Source organism: Pleurodeles waltl, chromosome 10 (assembly GCF_031143425.1).
Source record: "Pleurodeles waltl isolate 20211129_DDA chromosome 10, aPleWal1.hap1.20221129, whole genome shotgun sequence".
NCBI lineage: Eukaryota > Metazoa > Chordata > Amphibia > Caudata > Salamandridae > Pleurodeles > Pleurodeles waltl.
The window spans coordinates 338,849,943-338,877,209 of record NC_090449.1 but is presented as its reverse complement, the minus strand read 5'-3'; the positions used below and the strand labels follow the sequence as shown (position 1 = coordinate 338,877,209).

The 27,267-nt window shown below is 42.2% G+C and overlaps 1 protein-coding gene across 3 annotated transcripts in view; it reads left to right on the top strand.

Annotated features, from left to right (window-relative positions):
- Positions 1 to 27,267, top strand: part of METTL22 (methyltransferase 22, Kin17 lysine) — a 244,005-nt gene that overhangs the window by 21,113 nt on the left and 195,625 nt on the right. For 2 of the 3 annotated variants that reach the window (XM_069210540.1, XM_069210539.1), the window contains exon 2: positions 1,471 to 1,637. In XM_069210540.1, the coding sequence (XP_069066641.1) occupies positions 1,505 to 1,637 (133 nt within the window). In that variant the 5' untranslated portion in view covers positions 1,471 to 1,504. The remainder of the gene's footprint in view (positions 1 to 1,470; positions 1,638 to 27,267) is intronic. The other variant, XM_069210541.1, reaches the window with a different exon arrangement.

Sequence of the window (27,267 nt, the reverse complement as noted above, 5' to 3'; positions counted from 1 at the left end):
ATATGCTTTATTTAAAAGCAAACAAACATTGTTGTCTGGTGTCCCCAGCAGGCCACCTTCCCTGTGTTACTGCCCACTCCCAATGGGCCGCACATTGCTACCTCCCTCATAAATATCAGTGAGGCAGGTCAACTGTGACCCCATGGAAATTGCTTAATGTGTCTGTGACACATTAGTACACTTACTTTTGCGACTTGCAAAAATGCGAAATTTGCGAGTCTCAAAAGGAAATGGTCATACATCTGGCCCCATGTCCTGTGTTGTGAAGAACTTTGTATGTGTGGGTGAGAAGTTTGAATTGGCTGCGCTTGTGAGTGGGGAGCCATTGAAGCTTCTTGAGGTGCACTGTAATGTAGATGTGGCATGGGAGGTCGAGTATGAGTCTAGTAGGGGTAATCTGGATGGTCTGGAGTCTGTGTAATTGTTTGCAGATGCCAGCAAAGAGAGTGTTGCCATAGTCCAGCCTACTGGTGACGAGTGCCTTCGCCAACCTAGCCATAAATCTTTTTCCTAATACTTCCATGTTTTCCAGAATGATAGCACTCACAACAGCTGACTTACGAAGGTACAAAGGTTAGTAGGTCTATTAATAGATGAAGCAACTAATTGCAGGCAGAAAGGGACAATAAATACTGATAGTCTTGTGGCACTATGTTGTACAATAATGTCATTTGCATATTTTGTGCTAAAGTACTGGTAAATATTTAAGCTTTTCCTTAAAGTATTAACAGTAAGAAAAATTTTAGGTAGAGCTAAATTTGTTAGATCCCAATGCTCCAGCTTGACAATTACAAAGCTATTCATTGCAGTTATTGCTGCTTGTATATAGATATTGGTAACTTTATTGAAGCTGAAATTGTACCGGATCTTTTCCTTATGTTTGAGTTTTCTTTCCTTTTAAAAACATTAAAGGTATTTGGCAGTGCTTAATTTGTAAATAAAAACATGCCCGTGCCCAAAGCCCTCCTTTTAAACATGCTGCTGCTGCAATTAAATGTGTGATTGTGGAATACTGAGGCGGCGTAATCCTGAAGCCATCTCGGGCCTTTTCAATCCATATAAAGCCACTCCCTGCCCCTTCCGCTCACTCTTGCAGCTTTCTAATTTATCCCTTTGTGACGCTTTTTCCTTTTTCCCTTCCTTCGTCTTTCCCAAATGTGTCTTTTGCTCACAGCAACTGCTTGTGGCAGAAGAATAAGCCCCGGCCCTCAAAAATAAGTGCCGGTGCTCAGCACCGGAAACAACAAGCATACATTAAGCACTGGTACTTGGTAAGTGTTTTGCAGAATTTTCGGCACTCTTCAAAAATAGTCATTAGTGGTTTGAGACCACCAGTATACAAACATGGTTCAACATTGCTTTGCACAGCAGCTTAAGGCATTGTTAGAGGGCTAACGGCAATTAAGGTGTGTTTTAATGACAACCAAAATATTACTTTTATCAATTAAATTGCCTTATATTTTTTTTCAGAAGTCACTGTATTCAAAAGGGCAATCAGTTTACCATGGTGGAGATAGACAAAGAATCGACAATGGATGACATCACTTTCCGAAGTGACACAGTGCTGTCTGATGTCCACTTACATATTCCTAACAAAAGGCATCTCATGGTGAGATTGAACACAGTTGGGCAGCCAGGTAAAGTTAAAAGCCTAATTGAATGAAAGGTTAGAAATATGACCTTTGTGTCGCATAAACAAGATCGTTTTAGTTGATGTTTGAGTGATGTGACCCTATTTAACTGAATAGTACTGAATTTCAAATATAATGCATATTCCACCATCTCAGTATGTATTTAATGATTGCTTTATTTAGTGACCACCAGTCCCATGGGCATCAGTGCATTTTACAAGAGTGTGCTTGTTGAACAAAACGTAAATAGGTTGAGGGGAAGCAGGGAACAACTAATGTGTGCGAATAGAGGCAAAGGACAATGGTTTAGATTGGAGTAGCAAAGCAAGTCACTGGAGGTAAGTATAAGTCTAAGGAGGTGAGTGAAATCCTGCGGATTTCAAAGCCATCTTTTTTTTGCTTGCTGCTCCAGGCAAGCCACCACATCAATACATGCCATATGCCTTGCAAAGCTATCTGTTTTTGCTTGCTCCTCCAGGCAAGCCAGCATATCAGTACATGACATATGCCTTGCTTTATTTCTTTTAGTCAGTGTTTGAAAAGTTTATTTTTAAAAAGGTGGACTGTCACTTTTTCATCTCCGTCTGGTTATAATCAGGAAGTGACCAGAGGCAACTGGGAGAAAATGCACATTAGAAATCAAGAATGTGATTGTCCATTATTTCATTTAAATAGTGCAGGATTGGATTTTTGTGAATGGAAGTATCCTGTGTTTTCAGTGGAGACGGTGGTGGTAAATAAAGTGATCAGGAGAGCTGGGAAAGAATTGTAGGCCAGCCAAGTGTGCACCAAATAATTAGGCCACCAGAGATAGTGTGATTAGTAGCTTCACGCAGGCGACAATAATGCCGCTGTCAAGCAAACCAACCTGACCCCAAAATTGCCTGCAAATATAGCCCTATCACACACATCTCAACTGTATCACAATTCTTAGAGTACTATTACCCAGCTACAAACAAATATTGAAATTCTGAATTTCATATAGGCTTCTGACTTTTAAGGTAGCATATCCGATCGCTTAGGTCTTCAAAGATTCTTCTTTGAAGCCCGCCTTGAACCAAATGTTTTAGTGTTGACCTCCAAATCCAAACTTTATAGTCAAAAAGTTAATGGGGATGGTGGTACTGAGGCTCTTGTCAATTACTGTTATGCTTTAAAAAAAAATGAGGCAATCTGCAAAAGCTAGAGTTTTTCATCTTTGAAATATAAACACAAAACAGAAACTGTCAGTGATTTCTTTTTGTATTGGCGTTTTCCAACCTATCGCAAAATGGCTATTAAAGCTAACAGACACTGTAGCGGCACTTAGAAACTAGACGTTTTATGGGTTAAGGCATTACACATTCCTCTCAATCATTTGAGTCTTCAAAGAGGGTAAGAGTCATGAATTCTTGAGGATTTATGATCTAATTGAAATCAATGGAAATTACTTTTTTTGGAAGCGTCAGAAAGGTTTCTGAGCTCATGAGCACATTGAATCAGAGACGTGTCTATTTTGGAAGGTGGTGAGTTCAAGGAAGGTGGCTCCATCCAAAAATTGCTTGGGCACACTTATTTTAGCTTAGGGCTTGCGGACGGTGCCCTCTTACCCAGTTCATTTCATGTATTCCCTTTTATTATTTTATCATGGTTTAATTTTAGCAGTGATGTTTTATAATTTTATCAGCTGCTTTTTACGCAGACATTGTGACTCATTCCTTTGTATGACATTTCATCTTGTACCCATGCTCGGGGATGTATATGATAGTTTACTGGGTATCGCCTGTCCAAGAGCACAAAGATAACCTTACATAGAAAAGACGCATTATCACATCTGGGCAGTTCTCAGAACACAACACGTTTTGTTACAAAACACCACAATGGCAAAACTGTGTTAGAGAGGACATTCCATCCACCCATCCTATACTGTACCATGTCGTTGCAGCACTTCTGAACTTAGCCTCATTGCTCAAGCTACTTGAGAGTACTGGCAGCAGACCACAGCCAAAGATCTCTGCTTTGTTATTCAGCTATGTGGCTGGGATTGGGGGGGCTTCCAGGGACTAACACGAACAGAGAACAGCTACTACATCTGCTATGCTGTCATATAGACGCTAGAAATGTAGGCTGGGATTTTAGATTCACTAATGTGCCAGGATGTGGGACTTTTTATTTGTTTCACTCTCATGGTCACAGTAATAATTGTATTGTGTTTCATCTTAATAACAGTTGCAGCCCATGCCTTCTTACGTAGAATGCAGTTGCTTCAATAAAATATATTAAAACCCATCCTGCATTACTTTGCCTGTCTTGCACGTATGAGACCCTGTGCAAATGAGAGAAACGGTTAAGATCTGTTCTACCACGACTTCCCTGAGGAGTCAGAGTGTCATGGGTTAGTCTGCTACAAATAACCTTTACTTTCTAGGGTTGGGTGAGGTGCTGCTAGCTAGCCGAAAGGGTTAGGCTGACAGTGTATAGATGGTTTGGGATAGACGCTGCCACCCAAAACCAGCAGTCTTACACTCATGAGAAGAGTCCTACAACAATGAAGGCTTGATGCTCACAGTTTCATAGCACAAGAGGCAGCGTCCATTGGAGGACAGAAAAAGCAGATCTCATAGCTGTTTTTCTTTACCAAGTGCTTTCTAATTTGAAGCATTTTCGTTGTGTTTGCAGCACTTTATTGAACAAAATATTGTGAACTCAGCCTTTGGTAAAGAAACACAACTCAGATCTGCTGCTTCTTTCCATTCATGCTGCAGCATTTGCCTTCATGGCAGCGCCAACTCTTACTCACTGTTCCCAAAGTTTCTTGTCAAACTTTGAGATATGCTTCGTTTGTGTGTTTTTCAAAGAAAAAGATATGAGATCTCTTGGTACTGTTTTTTTATTAGAACATTTGCTTCAGTGAGGAAAGTCTCTCCACTGTGACAAGGTGAGCTGACGCTGCAGTAGACACAATCTGCTCCCCTCCTGTATGCCACAGGTCAGAGGCCCGAGGTGGCAATGTCCTTATTTGCAAAACAAATATCTCCAGGCAGTCTTCTCACTCTGTACTTTGGGCCATTGCTGTGACGCCCCCAGCAGGAAGTTACCTCTCCTTATTTGTAGAAAAAAAGCACATTAAGTTTGTACTTCACTCCCCTCCCTCACACCTTGCCTTACTCCATTCAGCAAATATTGATTGCCACTTAGGAGCATAACCACATAGAACGTAAACACAGAGCAAGAAGACCTTCCACCGAAAAAATAAATAAAAAAACAGGAATGTTGCCAGTTGTTGCTTCCTTCTGAATTTGTGGAGATCAACAATGTAATGGCAGAGTATGCCTTTCCCAATCCGCCACTATAGAAAAGGCATGGCCCCCAAAAGCTTGTCAACAAACTTTGGGAACAGTGAGTATGAGCTGGCTCTGCCATGAAGGCAAATATAGACAAAATCGAGAACTAAGAAAATAAGGATATGATGAGAAAATATTTTCCTGCACCAGATGTGTAGATTTAATAAAATTCAATCTTTCCCTAGCAACCATTGTAAAGCAGCCAACTCTGGGGTTATATGGTCTTTCATCTTCAAGCTGAACACCATGCCAAGCCTAAAAAAACAAAATAAGCACCTAGTGCTAAGAATTTAATGAGGAAATGTATTTATAAAGCTTAACTTTAACATAAATGCATCCTTCCATTACCTAACATTTTATGTAGAATGTACAGCCCTTTTGTAAGCTAGAAACGCTTGAGTTCAAGTTATATATGTAACATACCAAGTTATCGAAACATACATACAATTTAACTCTTCTATAATGGAAATAGACCTATGAAAATTACTACCACATCTACACACTTAAATGCATTCTATTTATATGGTTCAACATTAAACTAAGCCTGTAATGATGAAGATAATGTGGATACGTAAATAAGAATTATTGGGTTGCCCTAATGATCTCCTCTTAATATACACATTGGGGGAATTGGAAAAAAATGGGCAAATCACCTCTATGGCTGTGGCCTATACTGTTCCACTACAGTTTCTAACATTTGTTTTACAGTTTCTTCAAATTTGTATGATTCTACACTTCATTGGAAGTATCTTCCAATCTTAGATTAAGCTACCCAAGAAAACATTTTGGAACAGAAGAGGATCCCCAGTTTTTATAATCTCATGACTTAAGTTCCAAACGTGGATCCAAAAATTACATACTAATTGACACTTATAAATCATGTGTAACTGTTAGAAATGGGGTCTCTAGTTGGCAGTGGTTTGCACCCTGTCCAAGTAGGGACCCTCATTCTAGTCAGGGCAAGGGAGTCAAACAGCTCAGATAGCCCTTGCTCACCCCTTGATAGCTTGGCTCATGCAGCAAGGCGTATCTCAGAGGCAATGTGTAAAGCATTTGTACATACACACAATAACAGAGTGAAAACACCACAAAAGTACTCCACACCAGTTTAGAAAAATAGCCAATATTTATCTGAGTAAAACAAGACAAAAATGCAGCATACACAAGCCAAGATACGAATTTTCAAAGATGAAATCTTAGTATAGTGCCCAGAAACACAATAGCTCCAACTTGGGCCATCATGACACTTGACGGAGTTGTTTCCAATAGTCTGACGCTACTCGCAAGGGAGTGAAGGCCGGTCACTGAGTCACACGGACCTCAGGTACAGTACACTCGAAGAGGATAAGGAAACAAAGGCGTTGCACGGAGTCGGGCGGTTAGGTGTTGTGAGAAAGTAGCCTCTTTCTAGCCTTGTTACCCCCACTTTTAGCCTGTTTGTGAGTATATGTCAGGGTGTTTTCACTGTCTCACTGGGATCCTGCTAGCCAGGACCCAGTGCTCATAGTGAAAACCCTATGTTGTCAGTATGTTTGTTATGTGTCACTGGGACCCTGCTAGCCAGGACCCCAGTGCTCATAAGTTTGTGGCCTATATGTATGTGTTCCCTGTGTGATGCCTAACTGTCTCACTGAGGCTCTGCTAACCAGAACCTCAGTGGTTATGCTCTCTCTGCCTTACAAATTGTCACTAACAGGCTATTGACCAATTTCACCAATTCACATTGGCATACTGGTACACCCATATAATTCCCTAGTATATGGTACTGAGGTACCCAGGGTATTGGGGTTCCAGGAAATCCCTATGGGCTGCAGCATTTCTTTTGCCACCCATAGGGAGATCTGACAATTCTTACACAGGCCTGCCAGTGCAGCCTGAGTGAAATAACGTCCACGTTATTTCACAGCCATTTACCACTGCACTTAAGTAACTTATAAGTCACCTATATGTCTAACCTTCACCTGGTGAAGGTTGGGTGCAAAGTTACGTAGTGTGTGGGCACCCTGGCACTAGCCAAGGTGCCCCCACATTGTTCAGGGCAAATTCCCCGGACTTTGTGATTGCGGGGACACCATTTCACTCGTGCACATGAGCACATGGTCACTACCTATGTATAGCGTCACACTGGTAACTCCGAACATGGCCATGTAACATGTCTAAGATCATGGAATTGTCACCCCAATGCCATTCTGGCATTGGGGAGACAATTCCATGATCCCCCGGGTCTCTAGCACAGAACCCGGGTACTGCCAAACTGCCTTTTCAGGGTTTGCACTGCAGCTGCTGCTGCTGCCAACCCCTCAGACAGGTTTCTGCCCCCCTGGGGTGCAGGCAGCCCTGGCCCAGGAAGGCAGAACAAAGGATTTCCTCTTAGAGAGGGTGTGACACCCTCTCCCTTTGGAAATAGGTGTGATGGCTGGGGAGGAGTAGCCTCCCCCAGCCTCTGGAAATGCTTTGATGGGCACAGATGCTGCCCATCTCTGCATAAGCCAGTCTACACCGGTTTAGGGATCCCCCAGCCCTGCTCTGGCGCGAAACTGGACAAAGGAAAGGAGAGTGACCACTCCCCTGACCTGCACCTCCCAGGGGAGGTGCCCAGAGCTCCTCCAGTGTGCCCCAGACCTCTGCCATCTTGGAAACAGAGGTGTGCTGACACACTGGACTGCTCTGAGTGGCCAGGGCCAGCAGGTGACGTCAGAGACTCCTTCTGATAGACTCTTACCTGTGTTACTAGCCTATCCTCCTTCCTAGGTAGCCAAACCTCCTTTTCTGGCTATTTAGGGTCTCTGCTTTGGGGAATTCTTCAGATACCGAATGTATGAGCTCACCAGAGTTCCTCTGCACTTCCATCTTCACCTTCTGACAAAGGTTCGACCGCTGACTGCCCAGGACGCCTGCAAAACCGCAACAAAGTAGCAAAGACGACTACTGCAACCTTGTATTGCTTCATCCTGCCGGCTTTCTCGCCTGTTTCCTGGTGGTACATGCTCTGGGGGTAGCCTGCCTCCTTCTTGCACCAGGAGCTCTGAAGAGATCTCCCGTGGGTCGACTGAATCTTCCCCCTGCAACCGCAGGCAACAAAAGACTGCATCACCGGTCCTCTGGGTCCCCTCTCAGCACGACGAGCGTGGTTCCTGGAACTCAGCAACTCTGTCCAAGTGACTCCCACAGTCCAGTGACTCTTCAGTCCAAGTTTGGTGGAGGTAAGTCCTTGCCTTCCCACGCTAGACTGCATTGCTGGGTACCGCGTGATTTGCAGCTGCTCCGGCTCCTGTGCACTCTTCCATGATTTCCTTTGTGCACAGCCAAGCCTGGGTCCCCGACACTCTAACCTGCAGTGCACAACCTGCTGAGTTGTCCTCCGGCGTCGTGGGACTCCCTTTTGTGTCTTCGGGTGGACTCCGGTTCACTCCTCTTCCAAGTGCCTGTTCCAGTACTTCTGCGGGTGCTGCCTGCTTCTGTGATGGCTCCCTGACTTGCTGGGCGCCCCCTCTGTCTCCTCAACCAAGTGGCGACATCCTGGTCCCTCCTGGGCCACAGCAGCATCCAAAAACCCTAACCGCGACCTTTGCAGTTAGCAAGGCTTGTTTGCGGTCTTTCTGCGTGGGAACACCTCTGCAAGTTTCTTCACGACATGGGCCATCCATCCTCCAAAGGGGAAGTTCCTAGTCGTCTTCGTTCTTGCAGAATCCACAGCTTCTACCATCCGGTGGCAGCTTCTTTGCACCCTCAGCTGGCATTTCCTGGGCATCTGCCCACTCTCGACATTGTCGCGACTCTTGGACTTGGTCCCCTTGTTTCACAGGTACTCGGGTCCGGAAATCCACTGTTGTTGCTTTGCTGGTGTTGGTCTTCCTTGCAGAAACCCCCTATCACGACTTCTGTGCTCTCTGGGGGTTATAGGTGCACTTTACACCTACTTTTCAGGGTCTTGGAGTGGGCTATTTTTCTAACCCTCACTGTTTTCTTACAGTCCCAGCGACCCTCTCCAAGCTCACATAGGTTTGGGGTCCATTTGTGGTTCGCATTCCACTTTTGGAGTATATGGTTTGTGTTGCCCCTATACCTATGTGCTCCTATTGCAATCTACTGTAACTTTACATTGCTTACATTACTTCCTTTTGCTATTACTGCATATTTTTGGTATTGTGTACATATATCTTGTGTATATTTGGCATCCTCATACTGAGGGTACTCACTGAGATACTTTTGGCATATTGTCATAAAAATAAAGTACCTTTATTTTTTGTATATCTGTGTATTGTGTTTTCTTATGATATTGTGCATATGACACCAGTGGTATAGTAGGAGCTTTGCATGTCTCCTAGTTCAGCCTAAGCTGCTCTGCTATAGCTACCTTCTATCAGCCTAAGCTGCTAGAAACACCTCTTCTACACTAATAAGGGATAACTGGACCTGGTACAGAGTGTAAGTACCCCTTGGTACCCACTACAAGCCAGGCCAGCCTCCTACAGGTGTCGCTGGAGCTGGTGCGGCATTGGTTCCTTCCTGCACCCGGGTAAATGAGGCGTTGGCTCCTTACTGCTAGGCAGGGGAGGCATCAGTTCCTTATGGTTGCAGGGGAGGTGATGCGGCGAGGAGTCAGTTCCTTACGACAAGGCAGGGTCGATGAATCCTGCAGGTCAAGATGCAGGGCTTTGAGTTCGTAGTGTTGCGATCACTCCACAGGGCTGCGGCGGAGTCGAGTGCCATGGACGTCGGTGACACAGCATTCTGGGCTCACACTGTGGTAGGACTTCGGACGACCTGCGGCATCATTCGGGGTTGTTGCACTCAGTGGATACCTTACTTGTCTGGTGCAGGCAATGGACAGAGTTGGACACCGGCGCTGATTTCGAAGTCACTCTGGAGTCGGAGTCAAGAAGAGTTGGTTTCTTCTTGGTTGCACCAGAACTCACCCTGGGCCAAGGGCAAGGGGCCAGGAACTGGAATTTTGCACCACTTGACTAGTCAGGTCTCTCAGCAAGAGAACCCAGGTGCTGGCAGATGAAGTCTTTGATGTCCTTGTGACTTCTTAATAGCAGGCAAGCTCAGGCCAAGCCCTTGGAGAACCTTTGGAAGCTGGATGTAGAAAGCAAAGTCCAGTCCTTTCACTCCCAGGACAGAAGCAGCAAGCAGCAGGCCAGCACAGCAAAGCAACAGGCAGAGTGGCAATCCCTCCTACAGCATCCGACTCTTTTTCCTGGCAGAATGTTCTCAGTCCAGAAGAATTCTGGCTATGTGGTGTCAGAGGCCCAGTTCTTATACCCATTTCTGTTTTTGAAGTAGACAGACTTCAAAGAGAAGTCTCTGTAGTGCACAAGAACTTGCCCTGGCCCCAGACACTCCAGGGGGTTGGAGACTGCTTTGTGTGAGGACAGGCACAGCCCTATTCAGGTGTAAGTGTCAGCTTTTCCCACCACTCTAGCACAAGAAGAACCATCAGCCTGTTAATGGACCATGAGGAAATGCAGGGCACACCTCTGCTCCCTTTGTGTCACTGTCTAGAGTGAATGCACAAACAGCCAAACTGTCGCTCTGACTCAAATGTGTGTTCAGCAGAAAGCCAGAGGCACAGAATGGTTAAGCAAGAAAATGCCCACTTTCTAAAAGCCTCACTTAAAAACAGAGGAATTGTTTAGATATAGGGGGTCATTCGGACCCTGGAAGCGCCGCCAACAGGCTGGCGGTGCTTCCAGGGCCATTCTGACCGCGGCTGTAAAGCCGCGGTCAGAAAAGGGGAACCGGCGGTTTCCCACCGGTTTTCCCCTGGCCCAGGGAATCCTCCATAGCGGCGCTGCTTGCAGCGCCGCCATGGGGATTCCGACCCCCTTCCCGCCACCCTGTTTCTGGCGGTTCTTACAGCCAGGAACAGGATGGCGGGAACGGGTGTCGTGGGGCCCCTGCACTGCCCATGCCAATGGCATGGGCAGTGCAGGGGCCCCCTAACAGGGCCCCATGAAGATTTTCACTGTCTGCTTTGCAGACAGTGAAAATCGCGACGGGTGCAACTGCACCCATCGCACCCCTGCAACTCCGCCGGCTGCATTCGGAGCCGGCTTCCTCGTTGCAGGGCATTTCCCGCTAGGCCGGCGGGCGCCGTTTTGGCAGTCGCCCGCCGGCCCAGCGGGAAAGCCAGAATGGCATCCGCGGTCTCCTGACCGCGGAGCGGCCATTTGGCGGTGACCGCATGGCGGGCGGCGAGCGCCGCCCGCCGCGGTCAGAATGACCGCCATAGTGTGTGTACATATGATCCAGTCTTCAGTTAATGAATAAGACAACTCCTTACTGTTCAAATCCAATATATTAATCAGTAGGATTCAGGAAGTTAAAAAAATGTACAACAAATATAACAAATGTCCATCTCATAAACAACAACACGTGTATATATAACCCCCCTAGATCACAAGATTGAATCCCAACAGAAGATCCAGGAAGGGGTTATAACCCTCCTCTTGAAACAGTCCTGCACAATAATTGGCTGGTTTTCAATCCCAGTTCCAGCAATTTCATGGTCTTTCAATGCAGCTTGTCAAATGAAAAAATAATGTTGACGTTTCGGCCTGTGGTGGCAGTCAGAGGTCTGTCAGACGATCATCAGGACTCAGTGATGTAAAATAATACTACACATAAGAAAAATTAATTATAAAATAGTACGTGCAATCTGCCAAATCACACCATGTATACTGCCTGTTAAACCCAAGAGAACAGCATAAACACAGGTGTGGATACTAGTATAAGCCACCATCTACATGACAAAGAAAGTTCAAAAAGTACCTTAAAAACATAGAAAACATGCACCATATAAAACAATGTGTCAGGCTCCCAACCTCAATAATTCCGCTACTTACAACAGGTTGCAAAAATAGACTCCGTAGCAACACACAAGGGATTTCAACCTACAAGCCCAAGTAAACAAATCCATAAATATTAAAATTGCTTAACTGCCGTAGAACATAAACTCTAGAAAAACATTGCCTCCATTGCAGCATATTCATACCTTCTAAATATGGGACCGCTAGCATGTGTCTCCATGTGCTTCCGCTCAACCTATGCGAGTCAGAATCAAACATTGCCGGCCTTCTTGGCGTGTTTAAACAAGGAAGTGATGGGTCATGTCACCATTCCAGTGACTATGGCGACCATTTTAAAGTGGTAAAAATGTTTAAATAATACCCAGAGTTTAGAGCCAGTTGTAATTATGGTAAGTTTACTGTTGTGGATCTCAGTAACTTAATAAATAAAATATCCATCTCGGCCATCTGTTCAGTCAGTGTTAGTAAGATACACACGCTGTCGGTCTCCCTATTGCAGAGCATTCAAGTAGTAACATGTCACATGGCCACGGCAAAGACTGTGGCGGCCATCATTAAACGTAATAATGGCCCATCAAAAGGCTCTCTGACATTAAATCCACTTTCACAACCCTGCTGTAGGCAGCCCAACTGCCCAACTTATCCATAGAATGGAAAGAAAAGATTGACCCAACCAATTATTCTCAGGGCATTATAAGTCAGCAACCACAACAACCAGTACAACCTAATGTAGTGTACATCTCTTGTAGAACTACTAGATATCAATTCAGCATCCCCAATGACAGGCACAGAACCATGAAAGGAGGGTAAGATCCATAACCCTCTATGTGGAATACATCACCTTAACTGTTCCGTTCAAGATGGTCCATCGACAATTGCCCTTCCACCTGTTGATTCAGACTCTTCTTCAATGTATCTGCAAGCCAAATCCATTAGTTCCCTTTAATGGTCAACAGGCTGTCCACATATACATGTCTTTTTGAGAGTTTTATAACACCAGGTACAACCCAGTGCATATTGTTGGGGCGTGTTTCATAAGTTTGTAATGTTCGACCATAGGAGCATTCATGACCTTACACTGTATTCGTGAATAATGTTGAATAATCCGTTTTCTGACCTCCTGAATTGTTTTACCAATATATAACTAAGAACTTGGGCATTGAATAACATTTTTAGAACCACAATTAGTAAAATGTTCCAGCTACCAAGTTCTCACATTTAGACAACATGTTTTTACAATTCTGTTACAATTCTAGTGGCAGCACATGCACTGCATTTCCCACATGGGTAATGTCCAGCCCTCAGTGTTAGCCCCCATATGTTACTGAGGGTGCAGCATGGTTCTGATTCAATGGAGGCCCTCATTAGATTGTCTCAAGTTTTTTTTTCCCCTTTTGAAGTCAAATAATGGTTTCTCAAGTGGAATGTCAAGAGAGGCTAATAAGTGCCAATTTTTTAAAATAATCTTTTAAATTTCATTTGACTCTGAACCAAACGTTGTAACACAAGTCATACAAAAGTGAACAGCTTTCTCTTTGATCTGGAGTAAGGCTTGTCAATCGTAATACCAGGCATGATTCAGGGGTCTTTAAACCAGTCTATATGTATAGCCTCTCAATCAATTTGGACATTAAAATCTTGGCTTCCAAAAAATAGTTGTCTTTCTTTGTGCCATTATGTTTAATCCTTACGAATTTCCCAAACTGTAAATTGTCCCTTAAATTCCTGGGATGATTGCTATTATATCTCAGTAGAGTATTTCTGGCATTGGGGTTAGTATATAGGCCGACATACAGCTCACCCTCATCAACTGAAATTTTCAAATCTAAAAAAATAATGGAATGGTTACCATACTCCAGGGTAAATTTTAAGTTTGTATTTTGATTATTAATCCATTTGTGGGACTGTAGTAAGTGACTTATTGGACCATACCAGAAAAAGAAAATTTAATCTGTATACCGGAGCCATTTTGTGATGTAGCTGCCATAAGGATTGCCCTCCTTATAGATGGTATACTTTTCAAAAGTGGCCACATATAGATTTGCAATATCAGCAGCAAAAATAGCTCCCATCGCTACTTGCTTTATTTGTGCAAAGAACTCATCATTGAACAGGAAGTAATTGCGTTCGAATGCAATCTGAGCACAACTTGTGATGAGATCAGTGGGGACCCCTAAAAGATCTTGGTCTAGAGTCAAGAATGGTGGTAATTACCTCAAGTGCCTCACCTTGTGGAATATTGGTGTACAAGTTTTCTATATCCATCATAACCAAGATGTCAACCTCAGCATTAAAAGGAGCCCCTTCTATTTGAATGATCACAGGCAGACTATCTCCTGTGTATGACTTGGTTAGAGCTACAAACGGTTTCAGGAAAAAATCAATATATTCACATTGGGTCTTCCTGATAGCTTCTTTGTATCTTTGTGGATTTGGGGTAAAGCATAAAAGGCTGGCACAGCAATATCATCCTTATTAAGGTAGTCTTATTCCATTTTACTTAACTACCCACCATGCAGACCCTCATGGGTCACTTCAAGGATTTCACTTCTAATGGATGGTGTTGGATCTTTCTTTAATTTGTTGTAATGTGAAGGATTATTTAGTTGTCTTAAAACTTCCTGTTCATAATCTGTTCTATCTAGCATAATGATGCTTCCTCCTTTATCAGGAGGTAAGCTTCATTTTGAGATCTAGTAAAGTTGGACTGCACATATTTATGTTCCTTGAATACTTTCTCTATTTCAAACAGAACTGCATTCTCAAATGTTATGATTTCCTTTGGCATCAAGTTAGTCGGAGGCAAAAATGTAGAGGAACATCGCAAGCCTGTGATATTCTATGGACTCGCATGTGGAGTCTTAGTAATTTAAGATGTAAATCTCAAGGTCCTAAAAAAATTGTAATTCCTATGATTTGGCACAAAGAATAGAGCGGTACTCAGAACTTCAATTTCTTTAGAACTTAACTCATGTGGAGACAAGTTGAAGATTAGTACCTCCTCCAACCAGGATTATATGCCATATTGTCTACCACTCGTAATATTGATTCCTGGTTTGTCTGAACCCTGGGGTGTATTGGTTCCTGAACCACCCCGCCCTAAGTTCATTGCCCTTCCACAGGCTGGTCTCTGGCCCCTTTCTAAAAAAAAGTTTGTCTAGAGGTGGAGGGTTTAGTATTACAACTGTTGTTAGGGAGGCTGTTTTGCTTTCACTAATGACCGAGCTGAAAACAATCTCTGGAATACACTTCTTAGTTTAAAGAAGACATTTATTATTACTTCACCACGAGGTTTCTGAGAGAGGAGATTAGTAGGTTGGAGGCACACGTTTAAAAATAGTCACAGCAATGAAAGGAAAATATATCAAAGAGATTCTCAATTGCAATGTACACAGCAAATATATGTGATTATATTATAGCATAACTTCAAAGCAAAGAATAAAAGTCAAAATTCATCACCGTAGGGCCTATCACTGCTTGTCATCTTTTTCATGCCGGCAAGTTGATGACTTCTGTTCAACTGCGAGAAAAAGATTTTCCACCCTTACGGGACAGGTCAGGAAGCTGACGTCCACTCCTGACTGAAGACTTAGAAAATTCCCCTTGCTGCTGCCCAGGGACACCTTTTATATATTGAATAATGAAAAAAACTGCTGAAAGGCCCTTCCCTCTAATAGTCAAAACATGCTGGCTACTGTAGGTCAGAGTTGGAAGAAAACAAGCGTTGAAAGTTGGCCACGTTTTCAAGGCTGTTTTTCCCAAGGCTGCACTAGAGAAAAACACAAAATATGCGCTTCCTTATCATGACAGTGTTCGGTGAGAGAAAATACAAAAAACACAAGCTTGGTTTACCATGTGGAAAAACACAACTCATCTGCAATGTCTCAACTGCAATGTCTAATGCCACGATAAAGCCAATAGGCAGCTAAACTGAATACAGAATGTAATGTCTGATGCCACGTTAAAACCAATAGGCAGCTAAACTGAATACAGAATGTAATGTCTGATGCCACGTTAAAACCAATAGGCAGCTAAGCCGAATTCAAAATGTAATGTGCTAATGGTGAACATTGAACAACTAATATGCACAGTGGTGAAACACAAAGTCAGTGGTCAAACATACTTAATTTCCATACATCTCCACTCTCTGACCAATAACTTTTGGGTACTTTTCTCTTGTTCCAAAGAAAAAACAAAAACATTATAAGCAAACCAGGCTTGAATGATAAAAGCAATGGAAGTGGGTTAGTGTATTGATCTCATAACCTTTCAAATCAGATACGCCTACAGTGAAAAGACTGAAGCTTATATACTCTGATTGGGATAATAACTGTTTGAATAGTGTCTCTAAAATAGCAAGATGATGTAGCATGAGTTCTACTCATGTAAAGGTACAGGGTCCACCTGAAAGGTTTGCTGGAATGTAAGTGAAAGACAGGTTTCCACACAAAAAACAGACAGCTAACTGGCAATTTTGCTTAGTTCCAGTGGAAGAATGTAATCAAACAAGTTGCAATGGTACTCTGTATTTATCCCATGTAGAACTTGAACAAGAGGCGCCAGTTGCGCAAAATGGATCCATGGTATTTGTACTTTAATCAATCACGTTCAGGTTGGTGGTGCGGTCCCTCTCCCAACCCCACATGCAAACACCCAAAGGGAGACCAAACAGCACACTCATGGTCAGTGGCGAGTCGTAGTAGAATCTGCAAAAGAAAAAAGTATGACTTTTCTTGCAAATAACATTTGTCATTTGAAATGTGCCCTCCTTTTTCTTTTCCTTGTTTTATAATCAGCAGGACGTTATTGGGGCCCTTTGTTATGATTTCTACAGGTTCTGGAGGGACATTTGGGGGTTCAACCAACACCTTAGCACTGAGGTTTTTATCTGCTCTACCACAGCTTCCCTTTCCTTGCACTGTCAGGAGGGCTGGGGCAGACTCCTTCCTTACCAAACCTCAATTCAGTGCACTTATGACGAGTTGGGCAATTCTGTCTCCAATCTGTATGAATAAATCAGATTACCTTCTAGTTATCAGAATAACTTTGATTTCTTCTTGGTAATTTGCAGCAATCACTCCCCCTAAAACTTTTATCAGTTTGTCATATCTGTCCTGGTAACGTTCCTCTCCCCAACTGATCTTTGACTGTTTGTGGGACAGATCTCTGTTCTATGTGCTGGCAAATAGGACATTGCAAAATCACAGTTTTTATCAAATCTAAGGGAATGTGCATTTCTCTAATCTCTGCCCACCTGTAAGTGGCTTTTTCTCCCAGATGTCCACATTCTGGTGTGCCCACTTAGCCACCCCCACCAAGTCAGAATTCTGGGTTGACACTTCTGTCTTTGCACTTTTGTCTGCGAGGGAATTGAACCAGCGTTCCAATGAGTCAATGGGACAATGAGCATCTATGACTTTACTCTGTTTTAACATTTCCCAAACTTCCTGCCACAACTCTTTGCTCCTCATCTCCTTTGAATAAATGAATCAATTATGAACAAGCCATGTAGAAAACCAAACAGCTAATCCATTGGCAGTGAACCAAAAATCAGTTTAAAAATGACACGTCTCAAGCAGCTCTTGCTTTAAAGTCTGACACACATTGTACAACTCTGCATATTGGGTACTTTTTCCTTCTCCTGTGGTAGATAACAACTCAGTATCTGGATTGTATAACACTGCTTTCCATTGTCTTTTAGTACTCACGTATTTCAATAAATCATTAGTCAAACAAACACGCTTTCTATCCTCAGGGGACAAGAATCCAAATGGCGCACTCAATTTAACTCTTTTACCTGTGGTACTCCCTGCACCCTCTCCTCATCCTGCAAAGGGGCTTGTGACACCTGTTTATGTAGGGCTGCAGTGCCTGCAGGTCCTACTTGAGCCCTGTTTTGTATGTACCACATCCAAAGCATGATACTAGCTTTTTGTGCCTGTCCTATACTGTGAGATTCAGGTGAACTCATCACACACTGCATGTCTGGTAGTTCAGGTTTCAGAATTGCATTATCATTTAATGGCATTTGCTCAGTATTAACTAGAGCCCAATAACAAGTCAAAAGCTGTTTTTCAAAAGGAGTACAGCGCTCCACAAAGTCAGATAGTTTTCTAATCCAAAGCCGCAGAGGCACCCTTGTCCTTCCCTGTTTCTGCCCCATACTTAAGTTTACATCAGTGTTTCCCTCTTGCACTGCACACAAATCTAAAGTCTGTTGAATTATTTCATTTGCCAAATCGAAAGCACGCAGCTGCTTCTCACTCCATTCAAACTCATGTTTTTTCCTAGTTACTTTGTACCAAAGTGTTATGATTTTACTCAGATGAGGGCTATGCTGTTTCCAAAAATCAAACAATTTTATGAAACTCGGCGTCTCTTGCTTAGTGCAAATAGTAAGAAACTCTAAAATATTTTGTTTTCCCTGTGACAACATCTATCTATTTTCTGGATTCCACTGAATTCCCAGAAACTGCACATTTTGCGACAGTACCTCTGTCTTGGCTGAATTAATTTTACACATCGTACTTTGCAAAAGTGGTATAACATCGTCAACTTCTTGCTCAGTGTAATCTTTTAAAGAATGCACTTCAACTCCTGCCAAAAACTGTGGGCTGCTCTGAGCACAGAGATCTACGCTCTGCTCATGAAGCTCACAGAGGGCCCCCACCTTTTTTAACCTACTCATTACAGGAATGTGAAAAGCCAGATTTTCCTGCAACAACTTTGTAGATTTCAGTTTTATCTTGCAGTAATTTGTTCTGGTTAATTTGCTTACGTAAATTCCTATTTTCATGTTCTAACTGCTTACATCTCTCATGCATTTTTCTGTAAGCAAACAAAAGTATCCAAACCCTTCTGTCAAGAACAAAAGGGATATCATTTCTTTCAAAAAGCACCTTTTCTAAATATGAAAACACTTTTGCTTTATCCAAGCACTCATCCCAAAACTTAGAAAGTCCTGATAAGCAAGAAAATATGTTTCTCACAGCACCATAAGGCAGTTTAACTTCACATGCATTTTCAAACATGGTCTGCCATGCTTCCTTTAATTCTCTAAACAAAAAATAAACAATTACACTTTTAAATCGTGCACTTCCAATCTCCAATTCGACTCCCAGACTGCCAACTTGACAAAATGTTTTGCTTTACACTTCAAAATAACAGAACTATGCACTTCTGGACAACTTAGGGCACAATGTGAAACAATCAGTCCTTTAACTTGTTAAACATTTTTTCCTCTTTGAATCCTGCAATGGACTTAGCCAAAATGTTTTGCTTTTACTAATGACCGAGCTGAAAACAATATCAGGAATGCACTTCTTAGTTTAAAGAAGACATTTATTATTACTTCACCACGAGGTTCCTGAGAGAAGAGATTAGTAGGCTTGAGGCACACGTTTAAAAATAGTCACAGCAATGAAATGAAAATATATCAAAGTGATTCTCAATGCAATGTATACAGCAAATATATGTGATTATATTATAGCATAACTTCAAAGCAAAGAATAAAAGTCAAAATTCATCACCGTAGGGCCTATCACTGCTCGTCATCTTTCTCATGCCGGCAAGTTGATGACTCCTGTTCAACTGCGAGAAAGAGATTTCCCACCCTTATGGGACAGGTCAGGCAGTTGATGTCCAATCCTGACTGAAGTCTCGGAAAATTCCCCTCGCTGCTGCCCAGGGACACCTTTTATAGATTGAATAATGAAAAAGCCTGCTGAAAGGCCCTTCCCTCTAATAGTCAAAACATGCTGGCTACTGTAGGTCAGAGTTGGGAGAAAACAAGTGTTGAAAGTTGGCCAAGTTTTCAAGGCTGTCTATCCCAAGGCTGGACTAGAGAAAAACACAAAATATGCACTTCCTTATCATGCTAGTGTTCGGTGAGAGAAAATAGGAAAAACACAAGCTTGGTTTACCATGTGGAAAAACACAGCTCATCTGCAATGTCTCAACTGCAATGTCTGACGCCACGATAAAGCCAATAGGCACCTAAACTGAATACAGAATGTAATGTCTAATGCCACGTTAAAGCCAATAGGCAGCTAAACCGAATACAAAATGTAATGTGCTACTGGTGAACATTGAACAACTAATATGCACAGTGGTGAAACACAAAGTCAGTGGTCAAACATACTTAATTTCAATACAGATGCCCACTGTAGAAAAAGAGTTGTCACTATCAGAATCACTAGTAGTTTCTGAGAAAGTAACATGTTTTTGAGTACCACCAATATGTACTGTTCTATGTTGGTAACAATATTTGCTTAAATATAGATATGTGCACTCCTTACTATATCGCTTGATATCTTTTTGTAACTTATCTGTTTTCTTCAGGATATTAGTTCTTTCCAAATCAGAAATGGTAGCTTCTAACTTTTTTAGAGTTTACTTAGCATTGGTTATAGTTTGATACTCTAAGAACTTTATTATAGCTCTGCAATCTCTTTTTTAATCCTTTCTATATGTTTTAGAGAGGTTTCTACGCTCAATACCATCCAACTTCTTGAACATTGGTTTGAAACGAAACTGAACCCAATTGTAAATTCCTCATCATCAACAAAAATGATCAGAATATTCCATACTTGTAATCCCAACGGGATGATATTTACATTTAAACAATCTGTTAAAAACTTGGCGTGTACCTCGGTCCTTATCAATTTCTTATGCAATTTTTCTAGTTGGGCCAAAGTGGAGTCCTGTTGTGTACTTAAAATTGATGACCTCTGTTATCCCAGAAGAGACAGCCTGCTGGCTCAAGAATGTGTCACAAGGAGAGTTATAACCCCTTCCTGGATCTTCTGTTGGTATTCAATCTTGTGATCTAGGGTGGGTTATAAACAGTGTTGTTGTTTATGAGATGGGCATCAGTTGTAATTGTTGTACATTTTTTGAACTTCCTGAATCCTATTGATTAATATATTGGATTTGAACAGTACAGAGTTGTCTTATTCATTAATTGAAGACTGGATCATATGTACACAAACTATATCTAAAGAATTCCTTAAGGAGCATTTTTAAGTGAGACATTGTCTGTACCCAGTTCCTAGGGAACTACTGGGTTGTCCCCAAGTATGTTCATTCACTTTCTAAAAGCAGCATTTCAAACTTTCAATTCAACTCAAAAACCAACTTCACCAAAATATGTATTTTTAAATTGTGAATTCAGAGACCCCAAACTCCAAATCTCTATCTGCTCCCAGTTGAAAATTATACTTGAAAGATATTTCAGGGCAATCCCCATGTTACCTTATGGGAGAGATAGGCCTTGCAATATTGAAAAACGAATTCAGCAGTATTTCACTATCAGGACATGTAAAACACATCAATACATGTCCTGTCTTTTAAATACACTGCACTCTGCCCGTGAGGCTGCCTTAGGCCTACCTTGGGGGGTGACTTACATGTATAAAATATAATGTTTGGGCCTGGAAAGTGAGTGCCCTTACCAGGTCAAAATGGCAGTTTAAAACTGCACACACACAGACACTGCAGTGGCAGGTCTGAGACATGTTTACTGGGCTACTCATGTGGGTCGCACAATCAGTGCTACAGGCCCACTAGTAGCATTTGATTTACAGGCCCTGGGCACACGTAGTGCACTTTACTAGTGACCTAATAGTAAATCAGATATGCCAATCATTGAGAACCCAATCACCAGTACTATTTACGCAGGGAGCACTTGCACTTTAGCACTGGTCAGTAGCGATAAAGTGCCCAGAATCGTCCTAAAGCCAGCAAAAATTAAATTCAGCACAGGATCAAAAACAGGAGGTCAGAAGTAAAAAGACAGGGGAAACCACGTCAAGAACTGACAGGTCTAACAGTTACAAATTTTCTTTAACGTGAGAGCTTCATAAACAATGATGCTTATGTGATAGATATAGCCTCAGATATCGTCTTCCGTACAAAAAAAATTGTTTGTGTTGTGTTGGCTGCATGAGATCTGGAATGAATCCTTAATGATACAGAACTCCATGTTTTGAAGTGCCACGCCGTATTAAAAAAAAATGTCATTGAAGACTTTACATTAATGTTCTTTGTTCTATTTTCTGAATTCCTTAATAGTTTATAAATCAAATGAGCATTTGTAGGTTGTGAACATTTCTTATGTAACACGTAAACACTGTTAGGAGGCACCCAACATTAACTTTGTATACTGTTTATGAAAAGAACCAGGCAGATCATAATCTTGTTTTAGCATAGGAAAGGAGAAGAAGGAATCAACATCAAAAAGATGCCTAATCCATTTAATGCCCTTCAACTTTCATTTGGGCATGTAGAAAACCCTATGATTAATCTTTCTTTTCTTAGTGTAATGTAAAGTTGAGATATACATTGCTCTTACGTAGAGAACTAGAAATTGATTTGTGTTTATTGGTTATATACATTACTTTCTGTAACGAAAACGGAAAAATCATAGATCTTTTTGCACGAAACATCAAAAAAGTATTGCACAAAGTCACGATTAAGAATAGGATGCATCATATAATACTGTTTATTGTGCAGGAAGGAAATTGCAGACACCTGCCTCAAGTATAATTTCGAACATTACTCAGTTATATGCCTTCGAGCAACACTACATCACAACGTCAGTTTACCTACTCAGTAATGAAAGTACACTCCATAAAGTGCTTAAAGCATTTTCAAATATTTAAAAAAAAACTTTTTTGCTCTCTCCCACCCTTTTGACATATAATATCAAACATACATACTGCTTGAGACATCAAAGAAATGTATAAAATAAGGTTTGAGATAAGTGAAAAGTCACAAGTAAGAATAAAGTACATCACATAGTAGTACTTTAAGTGCAAAAAGAAAGTGTGACTGCCTGACTCAGGAGTTATATGCTTTCAATAATCAACACAACATAGCATTGGTTTAGCTAATCAGCAATTATAGTGCATTCTATAAAATGCTTCCAAATCTTAATTAAGCCTTTGCCCTTTCCCATCCTTTTGGCATTTAAGCTCTCCTAATTATAAACTATATATAATTTTGTAAGCCACATTTGAAAGTCCTGAGGTTCTCTTGATTTGCAGAGGTGGTTGTCAGTGCACAGGCTATTAAAATTGATATGTACCATCAGACATGTAAATGTCTTGTCCCTAAACCCAAATGCCTGGATGTGCCCAGGAGAATAGATTGTGAGTCCGGGAATACTGGGATTTCCAGAGTGTCTGGGATAAACATAACAAACCTTTCCTTGAATCCCCCTGGCTTTCGTTAACCCCAGACTATATGCTCTCAAGTACTAACCATATTACACTTGCGGCAGCTGTCAGATATATTTATGTTCCAGTTGTGTAGTTTTTCTTATTAGTCTAGCTATTCAGCATAGCACTGGATCCCCTTACAATTAGCCCCCGTCAATATGTGACAAATGTAGGTATTTCTGACCATTCCTCTTCAGACAGGTTGTGTACCAGCTTCTTTCAGCCAGCTGTTTTGAGTTAGTCAAAACTGCTTATCTGCAGAGTTGTACCACCCTTTCAGCCATTTAACCTATTGAATGACCTTTCTTATGAGGTATTTTGAGCTAAACATTCCCATCACTATTTCTCTTAAACCCTTGTTTTGCTTCACTACGGACTGAGATGAAACACTCATGCACTGCCAAACAATCTCTGGATTGCAACTCTTAGTCCGAGAAATACATTTATTAAACCACTCTGCAAGGTTCTTAGAGGAAGATTAGCATGCTGAAAGCACACGTTTAAAAATGGTCAAAGCAATGAAATAAAAACATGTTCAAATGATTCTCCACTGCAATATACACAGCAAATGTGTGTGTATATATATATATATATATATATATATATATGTCACAATGCAAAGCAGATAACAAGAATTAAAAATGCATCACCATGAGGCATGGGTAAATTTGCGTCATCTCCTTCCTTATCAGCATCAGACCGACAGATCCCAGAAGCGATTGTAGAGAGAGAGATCAATTATCCTCACGGGAAGGATGACACACCTCAGCGTCCTGAGCATGTCGAGAACTGAGTCACTCCCCAAACCATCTGGTCTCGGCCTCTTATATACTTTAAACAAACCAGAGAGGAGAGTTCTAGAAACCCCCTCCCTCTCCATCAGTTTATTATTAAAAAATGCTGGCTACTTCAGGTCAGTTTTGAAAGGAACACATCGGAATTGGCTAAGATCCCAAGGTGCCCTCTCTCAAAACAAAAATGTTCCCTGCCGTACCATAAACATCATCCTAGTGCATTCTTATCAGCCTAAGCCCTTGGTAAGAAAGAACACGCAAACATGCAGAATAAAAACATGAGCAAAAACCACATTGTATAACGTGGGCATGGAAAAATTCTTGCAGCTTTTAACGTGGCGATGGCTAATGCTAAAATAGAGTCAATAGGCAAAATGAAGCTGGTGGTCACTAATGGGACGGTGTGCTTCTAAGCTAAGTGCAATGCGGAGGTAGTTGTCAAAACACAAATATCATTTACAACCCTCTATTTGAAGAGGGAAAATCTACTTCCTCTATTCTCCCCAGCTTAGCTCTGTCTCATCTCCTAGCTGTTGGTTGAAGAGCCAGAGGACATAGATGTTCAAAAAGGGTAGCAGCGTGTGATGAAAGGATGTTATGGTAGCGCCATAACTGCTTTTGTTTCTGTTAGAATAAAGTTATCATTCTATATCTGACTAACCTAGGGTTTCAATTATGGGGATTTGGGGGGTTTGGATGGGGAAAAGCCCTTTCAAGCAATTTTCCCAGACAGTAATTTAAAAAAATTCCAGCATTAGCTTTGTTGTGAAATCTAGCATGCATGATTAAAAAGGCCGCCAAATAGAGCTTTCCTGTCAGAGTGAGCCATCCCTCCTCTTTGTGAAGGTTTAGCTTCTGCAAGCTCATCGGCGGCAAAGCTTTATTGTCGTTATAATTGTATTTTTATAGTGCTTTCCAACTTTGACGAGGCATTGAAGCACTTTCTGTCTGGCAGCACACTGCTCTGGAACCCAAAGTTATTGTTTTGTCCCGTGTTATTGGTTATTGTGTGTTACTGGAGTTAATATTGTGCTCTCAAGGAAACCATTTAATACTTTTACTTAAGTGTTTTGTAGTGTTTGAAATTAGTAGGCATGGCTGTCATCAGTAGTAGGGGATATGCAAATGTATGCATATAGCTGGTGGGATTAATAAGTGAGCTACAAGGGATTTTGAGTTATTATTTACAAAGAGATTTGTTATAATCTTTGAGAGGAGGCATAGGCAGTTTGAAAAAATGCAAGAATAGAGATTAGGGCAAACACATGGACAATGTAGGGTTGGCCGACATGTAAAAGTACACAAAAAGTGATGGTTGGAATGCTTAAATTTATATCAGCCACTGGTAATTAACTTGGGACCGCATCCCAGTCCTCTGTTATTTTGCACACCATGTCACCTCAATTTAGACCCAGCCATATAAAAATCAGTCTTGACCTTGCTCCAGAGGGAACAGTTCACCCTGAACTGCCAAGCTAGGTCCTCCCTGAGCCAGAACACAAGCAATCCATGACCGATTTCGCCCTTGTTATGGACTCATCAGCCAGGTATAGCTTGGTTCTAGTGCCACAGTGCACACAGGACCCAGGTCTGAGCACATCTGTCCCACTTTGGGCAACATAATAAAGTATACAAAAGAAGATGGATGAAATTCTTGAATCAATCTCAGCCACTGGTAGTTACTCAGGCTGCATCCAAGTCCATCGTTATTTTGCACACGCCTCCAGTGACTGAGACTAATTCAAGTATTCCATCGATCACCTTTTGTGTACTTTAATGTGTTGCCGTAGAAGGGACAGGTATGCTGAGACAGGGGTCCTATGCACACTGTCTCTAGAACCAAGCTTTACCCCACTGTTGAGGCCATAACAAGAGTGAAACGGGTCCTGGGTTGCTTGTGTTCTGGTTCTGGGAGGACCTGTCTTAGCAGTTTCAGCTAGACTGTTCCCATTGGAGCAGGGTCAAGACTGATATGAATATAGCTAGGTCCAAACTGAGGTGGCATGGTGTGCACAGTAGCAAACGACTGGGATGCAGCCTGAGTAATTATAGATGGTTGAGATTATTTCAAGCATTCCATCTGTCACCTTTTGATATTTTACACATCCTGGAAAGCAGAGAAAACATGTGTTCCAGACATTGCAACATCCTCATTAAATATTCAACACAGAAATAGTTGGAGAAATATAAAGGAAGCTACCCCTTTGTGTGGTATATCAATAACTTGATACACTGTGTAAAGAGTCCAGGGGTTCCCTACTGAGTGGGCAGGCCTTGCTGTGCAGTCCCAAAGTGCTCTGTTTGGAGGTAGTGTGATTGAGCAGCCTTAGGCTTAACACAGAGGAGGGCAGAACATCCACAAATACATACAATGGTCAATAAATGAGACACTTGTCTCAAAAAGGAGATCCACACCAATTTATAAAAATAGCAAGTATCTTTATATATGTTTAGGCATTAGAGAAAAATCGTTCAGGTAAGTATGTTTTTAAATAGAAATTATTTTCACTTTCAAAAGTGGACACTGCAATTTCTGAGTTATGTGATGTTATCCTATGGGAGGAAGAACAAGTTCGGCAAATAGGTGGAGTGCAGCAACTTAGAAGACCAATCTCCAGGAGTTAAGGTGAGTGGTGGACAAGGTCCAAGGCCGCACCAGCAGTACACCATCTGCGGTACGGGGCAGCAGGGTGCAGGGTGCAAAACAGTGTTAGGCACCCAATGAGTTTCGATGGAGATCGGTCACTGCAAAAAAGGCTGCAGGCTCTGGCCATGAAGCCAGTCGGGATGAACCAACAGATGGGCTCAGGCCTTACGATGCTCGGGCACAGGTAGGCACCTTTGGTCCTCTTCTCAGGGGCGACGGGTGTAGAGGTTTGTTTAGGTGTCAGGCTTTCCTTACTGGAGTGGTAGAAGGGGGCTACATGTAAAGAGGCTGCAGGCATTGTAGGTGAGTCCAGGAGGGGTGAAACCACAATGGACTCATACTCTGGAGGGCTGGGAAACCTTGTTGGCACTGGTGGTCCACTTCAGCTCGGTTCGGAGATGGCAGGTGCAGTGGTGACTTCAGGTGCAAGGTTTTGGCAGTTCCGGGTTCTTCAGAGTCCCTTCTTTGAAATTTGCTGGAGAACAGGTCCACTATTCAGAGGAGGTCTTTAGTCTTTTTCAAAGGTAGGCAGTCCTCCCGGGTTTCGGGAGATAGCTGCAGGACGAGTTGACTTTGGTGCAGATTTCGACGAGAGATGCAGCCAGACCCTCATGGTCGGTACCAGGTCAGCTGCTTCTTTGCTCCTCTTCTGCTTTTGCGGCTCTTTAGGGTCCTTGGGCTTCTTAGGTCATCAGGATCTTCTTCCCAGAGAATACTGAATGTAGGGGCATTTTGGGGTATGGACTACTTACCTTTGGGGTTACTACACCACCCTACATAACCACTTCATGTAGGAAGTGGGCATAACCCTGTCCCAAAGTTCTTAAATCTGCCAACA